This window comes from Marmota monax, unplaced genomic scaffold, assembly GCF_021218885.2.
Source record: "Marmota monax isolate L192 unplaced genomic scaffold, Marmota_monax_Labrador192_F-V1.1 WCK01_AAM20220418_F8-fsc00024, whole genome shotgun sequence".
Lineage (NCBI taxonomy): Eukaryota > Metazoa > Chordata > Mammalia > Rodentia > Sciuridae > Marmota > Marmota monax.
In genome coordinates, this window is record NW_026695224.1 from 23,563,093 (window position 1) to 23,573,660 (window position 10,568).

General features: G+C 39.3%; 1 protein-coding gene across 1 annotated transcript; it reads right to left on the reverse strand.

Annotated features, from left to right (window-relative positions):
* Positions 1-4,730, reverse strand: LOC124086314 (haptoglobin). Its single transcript, XM_046434409.2, has 5 exons — positions 4,596-4,730; positions 2,932-3,014; positions 2,565-2,666; positions 1,820-1,894; positions 1-946 (listed from the first exon to the last, which is right to left on the reverse strand). The coding sequence occupies exons 1-5, from the start codon at positions 4,598-4,600 to the stop codon at positions 168-170; spliced, it is 1,044 nt and encodes a 347-aa protein (XP_046290365.1). The 5' UTR covers positions 4,601-4,730; the 3' UTR covers positions 1-167.
* Positions 4,731-10,568: the final 5,838 nt, after the last annotated feature.

Sequence of the window (10,568 nt, forward strand, 5' to 3'; positions counted from 1 at the left end):
TTAATCATAAGCAAGTTCTTTATTAATTGACTCATCAGTTCAGGGCTAGGGCCTATCAGTTTCAGATGGTGTCCTGTCCCATCTACCTTTCCCTCTTTCAGGATGAAATCTCACTGTCAGGCAAGGGCTTCAGACCACCCCTCTGAGTAGACTTCAGCCAGCTTGTATTATTCGTCGGCTATGGTTTTCCGAACCCAGTCCAGGATGGAAGGCACCTTCACGTAGACACCGTACTCGGCCACAGTGCAGCTCTTATCAAAGCTCAGGATCCCAGCAGCATACCAGGTGTCATCCTCCAGGTCATGAATGACAAAGGCGCTGCCAGCATCACCATAACAGGTGTCTTCCTGGTACTTGGACATGCCAGCACAGAAGGTGTGCTCATTCAGGATGGGCTGCACCCCCACAGGGCTCTTTGGGGTCTTCTTTTCAGGCACTGTACTGCCCTCATAGTGCAGCACACAGTTGAATTGGTCAGCCACGGGCAGCATGACATACTTGAGGTGCTCCGTAAAATTAAAGTTGACATTTCGCCCCCAGCCAGACACATAACCCACACGCCCCACTTCCGCATAATCCTTGGAAGGTAGGCAAATGGGCATCACTCTCTCATTCACAGGCACCTTCTGTTTGAGTTTGATGAGCCCAATATCTATCATGGAGTAGTTAGGGTGGAGAACCACCTTCTCAATCTCCACCATCTGCCTTCTCCCCACAAAGAGTTTTAAAGTAGGAGCAATGTCCTCTGCTGTTGCATTCTCTGTGTGATTCAGGAAGAGATTTTTGGCAGTGGTCAACAGCCACTGTTCATTGATCAGCGTGGCCCCTGTGGTGAGACCATGGCGCGAGATCATCTTAGCCTGCCAGGGAAAGCTGCCTTTGGCATCCAGAGATCCGCCAATGATGCGCTGCACCTGATCCACCGGATTCTTAGGCTTTCCACACACTGTCAAGGAGAGCAAGAAACTCAAGAGCAGGCATGTGAAAGTCTCCCAGGCCAGGAAAGACAAGTAAAAGCACTGATGTTCTTACTGTCTACCCTTTTCAAAATTAGAAATGCTCAAATGCTTTGCTATTACCATCTGCTCATCTCACTGCCAATGTTCACAGTTTAAAATAATGTTTTTTCATTCTGTACATCACAAAGTAGAGTTTTAGTCCCTGCTTTTCCAACAAAAAAGAAGTAAGTAGAACTAAGGTTTTTAAACCCCAGCTGATAAACTATTTGAATATTTAAATAATTTTGTCACCACAAAGGAATTTTCACAATTCCCTGAAATTCTTAAAAGGGCTGGATGCTATCTAATTCCTTCTTCCTGACTAGCGAGGGCTGTGTGTTAGCACTGGCAGGAATGCAAATTTTATAGACACTGCAGTTGATCCAAGGCAGATTAGCAGTTCCACAGCCCTGATGGCAGAAAGTGGACAAGACCCTCTGTTCCCAGAAGAAAGGGGGAGAGCAAGGAATCAGGAGTCCCAGCTCATCTTCAGCCTTCTGTTTTGTACCTCCATGGGTTAAGCTTTTGCTCAACCTTCCCTGACTTGTTCTTTCTCGTTTTACCTTTGAACTAGGCTCTCTAGGTAGGCTGTCTATATGCATAGGGTCTCCTAATCCAGGGGCAGTAAAGACAATGCCCTTCAAGCCCAAAAGAAACAAGATGCTCAGTAAGCTCCTCTAGAGGTCTTGACCCCACTGGCTATGGTTCTCCCTGATCCCTCGCCTTGGCTCCTGTATGCTCAGAGGAAGCCACAGAAAAGGGATGTGGCTTTGCAACATTTCAGCCTAGCTGCCTACCCATGACCTAACCCCAGCACCCACCTGCTTCACATTCAGGAAGTTTCTCTCCAATGTCTTTGTTGATCCACTGCTTCTCGCTGTTTAAGGTATATACTCCTGAAACAAAAGGAAAGAAATGAGCCCAGAGAGAGAGCGATTCTGGACCTCAGGCAGGGTGAGAAGGTATTTAAAGAGAAGACTGTAAAAGGAGAAGAGAGGAGGAGGGAGGAGAGGAGTCAAGCACTGGGAGCTCCAGGCATCCCCAGCAGGACAGACTGTGCTCATGACAAGATATAGGACAAATAGAGATGGGGCTGGAGAGCTGACTCCACCTCTCAAAGGCCACCTGAACTTGAGCAAGATATTCATTTTCTCTGTGCTTCAGTTTCCTCATCAGATAAATAAGAATAACAGTATCTCTTCAGAGCAGTGCTGTGAGAACTAAGTGCTCCAAATAGATAGGAAGCACTTAGAAAGTGCCAGGAATATAGTGCTGCCTACAATGGGAAGGGTTACCCATTGTCGTTGTCATTTGTTCTTTTACTATATCTCCTTTCATAGATGGAGAGCTTACTCTGAGATAGGTAGGCTCCATGGCTTGGACTCCACTTAACAAAAGAGAATCTAGGGCTGAGAAAAGTTTGCTCACAGAACCACCTACTGGTGACAAAAACTAACTCAGGATCTAAATCTCCTGGGTCCAGGAAGTGCAGATGAACTTTTTGGCCATTATGGGGATGTCAGGGCTAGGGTGTTTGCTGGGCAGAGACTCTTGTCCAGGTCTTACCATCTCCTTCAGTGCGCAGTCTGTAATAGGTGTTACACTGGTAGCGAACCATGTGATTCACATGGCCATTTGCAATCTCAGGCGGCTTCGGGCAGCTGTCATCTGCAAACAAAAGGAAACCAGTAAAGGAAGTTAATATTCAATTATTGCTCCCAGAGACCTATAAAAAGTCAGAGAGGAAGCTGCTGTGCATATCAACCTCCTTCCAACCTTTGGAAGATAATAAAGGGCATCTACCCTCATTGCTAGGACACAATAGGATGAGAAGGCACCACTGGGTCTTCTCCAAGAATGCAGATCCAGTGGGTCAGAGTGGGCCACAGCAGAGGTGGGGATGCACAACTGCTGCCCAAACCCAAAGACCTACCTGTAAAATCTGTGACATCATTGCCAAAATCTGCAGCAAAAAGCTGTCCGCAGAGCAGGAGAGCAACCAGAGCTCCCAGGGTGCTGCAGAGAGATGAAGGAAGGAATGCAAAAATGATCCCCTGCTTTACAGAGCGCGTACACACACACACCCCTCCCTCAAGCACCCAGGAAAGAAAATAGATATATAGAAGTGCCGGGACCAAGAAGTTGCTCTTCCACCCACATATATGCTTTAGTAGCTCTTCTGAACACACCCAGATTCCAGCAAGTTCTATGCTGCTAGGAATAATACGTCCACTTCAGAGAGTAACCACCAAGATATGAAGGCACAGAGTTAAGGGAGCCTCAATTTATGGCCACCTTCAGGAAACACTAAATTGGCAATAATATATGAGCTCTCCAGCCAAGAGGAACCTCCACTGGGTACCCCTAAATTAGGCTACAAAGATGCTCCCAATACAATGTGGACTTAAAGAAAGGGAACATGGGGCTTATTATGCTAACCTCTCTACTTCTTAAAAATTTCTATAATAAAAGACTTTTTAAATATTACTGCTTTTTTCCTGAGATGGGATCAATCCAGGTTGGTCTCAAACTCCAGGGCTCAAGCAATTCCCCTGCCTCAGCCTCCTGAGTAACTAGGACTACAAGCCCTCATCACTGTACCCAGCCCAAATATGCAATTTAAAAATCCACATATGATTGTATTAATTGTTTTTATGATCATTTGCTTTTAAGAAATGGTATATAATTAGCTCGAGTGCACATCTGTAATCCCAGTGACTGGGAGACTGAGGCAGGAGGATCATAAGTTCAAGGCCAGCCTCGGCAATTTAGCAAGACCTAGTCTCAAAAAATAAAAAGGGCTGGGGATGTAACTCAGTGGTAAAGTGCTCCTGAATTCTATTCCTAGTACCAACCACAACCACACACACACACACATTAAAAAAAAAAAAAAAAACTTAAAAAAGAAATGGTATCAAACTCCAGAATGCCAGGAGGTTACCTGAAAGAGAACTGGCTTCCTGAAGACATGACCGTGGCCATGGACATTAGCACACAGGCCACACTTACCACATAACCACATAACCATCTTGCTGGCAGATGTCAATCATCCAGGTATTATTTGGTGATATTAAGTTTCTTGTCATTTTAACATTTCAAAAAGTCTTATTTTGATAAAATCTAAATCCTTAATTGTGTCACTCAAATGTGTTGCTATTGGTCTAATTTTTTTAAAAAAATTGCTAGTAAATATAGTTAAAATGCCAAGAAGCTGCTGCATCCCTGTGAAGAGGAAAACTGTAACTTCAAGAAAAACCATCTGGGCTGAGGATATAGCTCAGTGGTAGAGCAACCCTGGGTTCAAGCCTCAGTACTGCAAAAGAAAAAGAAGGAGAAGGAAGAAGAGGAGGAAAAGGAGGAGGAGCAGGGAGATCCTCCTTAGAGTAGATCCTGGCTCCTGAGAAAGACAAAACCGCCTTTTGTGGATACAAAAAAAAAAGGAAAGGCCTCAATACAGGAAGCCCTTTAATCCACCACAGTTTAGCCCTTGGCCTTGTTTCTTTGTTACATTTGTGCACCTCCCCTGTAGGCTTCTTCTATACTAATACATATAAAGAAGGATAAAATAAAGAAGGGGGCCGGGTGCTATAAACTCACCTCATCTTTGACTTGGCCTCTGGACGTGCAGTACTGTGGGGCACCTGCTGAGCCTTTTATGCCTCAAAATCTCACCCCACCTCTTTCTTAATTTGTAATTCCTGTGTTTACCCAAAGTTGTGTTTATATAACAGGACTTGTTAAGGTCACCGGCAGTTTCCAGTAACAAAACCACAAACAATATCCCTGTTAAGAGTTGAGCTCTTGCTTCATGCTTGGTTTTCCCGTGGTGTTGTTTTACAACCCTGAAGAAATCTGGCAACTTTATGTCCCCATGTACCTGCCAAGTGTTTCCAGAAAACAGCAACAGAGCAGAATGCCTGGAAGAGAGGCCTGCTAATCTGCCTATTTTTGGAGGATTTTCAACACAGAAAAAGACCTTTGAGTTATTTCAAACCCCTGACGGACTCTCCTCCAACCTAGCTTAGCTGGAACAGTAAAGAAAGCATTTCCTTTTCACAATCAGTTTCCCCATCCTGTGTGAACATCTTCCTGTTGCTAAAATCTTTCCAACCTGAAATCTGTAAACTGTTTTGTCTTATTCTCTGATTGCTCTTGCAGGAAATCACATAAGATAGTTCAGCTATGGTATTGATTGACACAGAACCACCAATCTGTCTCTATTCTGGAGGATTTTCATCACTTAAAAAGGCCTTCTTTGTGTTGTTTCAAACCCTGTGTAGATACTTCTAGCATAGATGGTGGCTGTAAAGAAAATATTTCCTTTTATAGTCATTCTACCTCCCGCCTTTTTGATCCTTTCTGTGCATCAGAATTAATTTTTGTGCATCAAAAGACAATATCAAGAAAGTGAAAAGACAGGGCTGGGGTTATGGCTCAGTAGTAGAGCGCTTGCCTCACACATGTGAAGCACTGGCTTCGATCCTAGCATCACATAAAACCAAATAAAGCCCTTAAGTCCATATACAACTAAAAAAAAATTTTTAAGTGAAAAGGCAATCTACAGAATAGGAGAAAATACTGGCAAATCATCTATCTGATGAAGGTTTAATATCCAGAATATTCAAAGAACTCCTACAACAACAACAAAAAAGACAACCTCATTAAAATATGGGCAAATAATATGAGTAGACTTTCTCCAAAAAAGATACATAAATGGAAAGAAATCACATGAAAATGTTCGGCCTGATTAAAAAATGTCAGTAGGGAAATGTCACAATGGGAAACCACTTCATATCTACCAGAATGGAACTCATGTAAGAAACAACAACAGTGTAGCAAGTGTTGTCAAGGATGTGGAGAAACTGAAACCCTCTATTTTTTAAAAATATTTTTTAGTTGTTGATGGACCTTTATTTTATTCATTTATTTATATGCAGTGCTGAGAATTGAACCCAGTGCCTCACACATGCAAGGCAAGAGCTCTACCACTGAGCCACAGCCCCAACCCAAAACCCTCATATTTTGATAGTGGGAATATAAAATGGTGCATTCTCTGTGGATAACAACTCAAAAATCTAATAGAATTGCAGTAGTTCCACTTCCAGATGCATACCCAAAGAAACTGAAATCAGAGACTCGTATATCAGAATTCACTGCAGCACTTTCACAACAGCCAAAAGATGGAAACAGCAGGAGAATGCAGAAACAAAATGTCGTATATACATGCAATAAAATATTATTCGCCTATAAAAAGAAATGAAGTTGATACATGCTACAACATGAATAAACCTTGAAAACAAGCTACATGAAACAAGCCAGACACAAAAGAACAGACATTATATGATCCACTTATGTTAAAGTCTAAAATAGGCAAATTCATGGAGGCAGAAAGTAGAAGCTGCCAGGAGCTGGGGGAGGGAGGAATGGGGTTTTTTTTAATTGCTCAATAGGTACAGAGTTTCTGTTTAGATGATGAAAAAATTTTGGAAACAGTGGTGATAGTTGTGTAACATTGCTAATGTAATGAACGCTGCTGAATCGTACACTTAAGAATGGTTCAAATCAATATGTGTTAACAATTATAATAAAAAGAATGGCTTTTTATTGTTAAAATTTCGAATTTTGTATTATATACATTTTATCACAAGAAAAAAATTTCAAGAAATAAATAGTAAATAAACTTTTTATTTGAGGGAAAAAATAAAAATGCAACATATTGTGTAGATACATATAGCTACTAATAAGAAGAACTATATTTTTTTTGTACTGAGGATAATTGTTCCCAGCATTTTTGGTTTTGGAACCAGGGATTTAATCCAGGGGCACTTTCCACTGAGCTACATCCTTTTTATCTTGAGACAGGGTCTCACTAAATTGCTGAGCCTGGCTTTGAATTTTCAATCCTCCTGCCTCAGCCACCTGAGTCACTGGGGTGACAGGTGTGTGTGCCCAACCTTCACTAATTAAATCTAATAGTTTGATTAATATTCTAAAAATCTTAGCCACAGTTATGTCTTCTGGAAATAACTCTTTTACCTCTTCTAGTTTTTTTATAATAATTATGTTTTGTTTCTTTTCTCACCTCGTTGTACTAACTAGAATTTTCATAGCAGTCAGGAGTTTCCATCCTGGTTTTCCCTCAGACTTTCAAGAAAGCAGTCAAAATCTCACTCTTAAAGATTATGTTGGGCTGGGAATGTGGCTCAAGCGGTAGCGCGCTCGCCTGGCATGCGTGTGGCCCGGGTTCGATGCTCAGCACCACATACAAACAAAGATGTTGTGTCCGCTGAAAAACTAAAAAATAAAAATATAAAAAAAAAGATTATGTTAACTGAAGTTTTGTTTTGTTATTGTCTTTGTGTTATCATTTGTGTGTTTTGTTTTTATAGATATCCTTTATTAGATTAAGTGAGTTCCTTACTATTCCTGGCTCACTGATTTTTTTTTTTTTTTAACCAAAAAGAGATGTTGGGCTGGGGTTGTGACTCAGTGGTTGAGCGCTTGCCTCACACGCATGAGGCACTGGGTTGGATCCTCAGCAATAAATAAATAAATAAAAGATATTTTTAAAAAGAGAGATGTTGAATACTTTGTCTTTATTCAGTAAGATCATCTATTTATTCTGTTAATGGTGGCGAATTACATTCACTGATTTTTTTTAATGTTACGCTAACTGTGCATTTTGGGAATAAACCTCAGCTTCTCATGATGGAGTGTGATTTTTATGTTTTCTGGGTTTGATTTGCTGGGTTTTCTTTTGCCATCTGAGTTTCTAAGAAATATTGGCTGATGACTTTCCTTTCTTGTAATGTCTACACCAGGATTTCACGTTAAGGTTATATTGATCTCTTAATGCAAGCGAGCAGCATTCCCTAATTCCATGAAGGACTTTGTGTAAGATTGATATTATTAATTTCCTAATTGTTTGAAAGAAGTTTCCACTGAAGTCATGTAGTTAATCTTGTGAGAAGATTTTAGCTTTCAGATTCAATTTCTTAATTAAAGGATTCTTTAGATATTCTCTTTTTTCTAGTGACAGGTGTTTGTCTAGAAATTTGCCATTTCAATTAAGAAGTCAAAGTTAGTGGCATAAAACTTCCCAACATTATTTATTTAATATCAGTAAGATTAGTAGTGATAGCCTGTCTTTTATTTATAATAATCAAATAATGATTATAATAATTTGTTTTCCTTCATTTTTTACTTGAACAGTTTGCCAAGGGTTTATCAATTTTATTAATCTTTTTTAAATTCAAACTTTTCCCTTACTTAGTTTTTTATATTGTTAGTCTCTTTTCTGTCCCATTCTTATCCTTAGTGTTCTCTTTTTTGTTTCTCTTTCCCAGTCCCCTGGTTGTTGTTGTTTGTTTTCTTCCACTTACTTTAGATTTAATTTGTTCTTTTTCTGGATTTTTAAAGTAGAAACTCATATCAATAAAAGTTAACTTTTAATTTCCAATACATGCATTTAAAACTATATATTTGCCAGACACAGTGGCACACACCTCTAATCCCAGCAGCTCCGGAGGCTGAGGAAGGAGTTAAAGCTGGGTGTGGTGGTGCATGCCTGTAATCCCAAAGGCTCAGGAGGCTGAGGCTGGAGGATTGCAAGTTCAAAGCCAGTCTTAGCAATTTAGCAAGGCCCTGAGCAACTCATTGAGACCCTGTCTCTAAATAAAATACAAAAAATGAATGGGGATGTGGCTCAGTGGTTGAGTGCCCCTGAGTTCAATACCCAGTAACAAAAAAAAAAACCTATGTATTTTCCTCTACATGCTTCTTTACCTATATCCCATAAATTTTACTGTATTGTATTTTTATAAATAATTTTAAAATAGTTGTTAATTTCTATGTGTGTCTAAATTGCTCTATATTTGTTTAAAAGGATATTGCTAAGCTTCCAAGCATTTTGGAGATTTTTAAGTGATTTTTCCATGATTGATTTCTAGTTTAATTCCATAGTGCTTAATGAACATGCTCTTTATGATTTTCATCCTTTGAAATTTTTGAGACTTACTTAACATATGGCTCAGCATATGGTCTATTTGGATAAGTGTTCCACATGCACTTAAGAAGACAACAGTTCTAAAAAGAAGAAGGAGAAGAACATAGTTTTTCTGTGTAATGATCTATATATGTTAATTGGATCAATTTTATTAATTGTTCAGTTCAAGTCATCTTACTGACTTTTTCTGCTCTTTTAATTACTGAGAGAAAGTTCATAAATTTGTTCTTTTATAATGTTATTATCAGGTACATCCAAATTTAGGGTTTTTTTGTGTCTTCCTGTTAAATTGACCATTTAATTAATCATTATGACATATCCTTATTTATCTCTAGTAATTCTTCTTTCCATAAAGTTTCTCAAGATACACCAATTTTCTTTTAATATTTTGTGTTATGTCTTTTTCCATATATTTACCTATATAACTGACACATCCATTCTGACAATTTTTGCCTTTTAATTGGAATATTTAGTTTATTTATATTTAATATTATTATAAGTAGAGTTGGTTTTAAGTGTACCATTGTACTATTTGTTTTGCATTTAACCCAGAAGTCCTCTTTTCTCTGATTTTTTCTCTCCTGCCTTTATTATAGTAACCAATTTTTTAAAAAGTTTATCCTCTAAACAAAAAAGCTAAAAGCTTTTCTGATATTATTTTCTGGTGGTTACCCTCTGATTTCAAGGTATGCATTCTTATCTTACCACAGTCTACTTTAAGTTAGTTCCTTTACCACTTACCAAACAATGAAAGAACTTTTTACAGATCTATCCTCCTTACCTTTCCTCCCCTCCTCATGCCATCATTGTCACTTGCTTTACATCTACATTTTAAAATCCCACCTAACACTTTTTTTTTCCTATGGGGATGTGGCTAAAGTCATGAAGTGGTAAAGTGTCTGCCTGACATAAACGAGGCCCTGGGTTCAATCTCCAGCATCACACACACACACACACACACACACACACACACACAGTTTCTGTCAGATTTGAAATAACTTGAAATGCAAATAATTAAGACAAATTCAGTGTTGGAGAAAATAAAGAGGGAAAAATACAAAAGAAGTTTCAGAAAAAAATAATAAAATGGAATAACTAAATATTGACCAGGCAAAAGAAATACAAGATTCAAAAATGAGAGAGAACTGATACCTATGGATGGATTTGAGAAGGAAAAATATTGAGCCAAATTTTGAGTGACTTTAGGACTCTAGGGTCCAGGGACTCCAGGACACTGATGTGACAGGAACATGGGCATTGGCTCCTAGCTGTACTTCCAGAGTATCAGCAATTCTCTTTTTGAAAACTGGGCTGGCACACATACTGGCATTTATCTTTTCTTAAAGCTTAATCTTTTCTTAAAGCTTCTCAAAAGTAACATCAATCCAGACACTTTATAACTGAGGAATTTGCAAGATCCAAGCTGCTAATTCATATACTGTCCTAAGGCCAGCTGCCTACCAGCAAGAGCCAACCAGAGCCAAGAAACCCACACGGTCTGTCACAATTTTTAGTGAAACCTGCCTTTGCTAGTCAAAGGTCAAAGGCAATACTGGCGTGGTGGT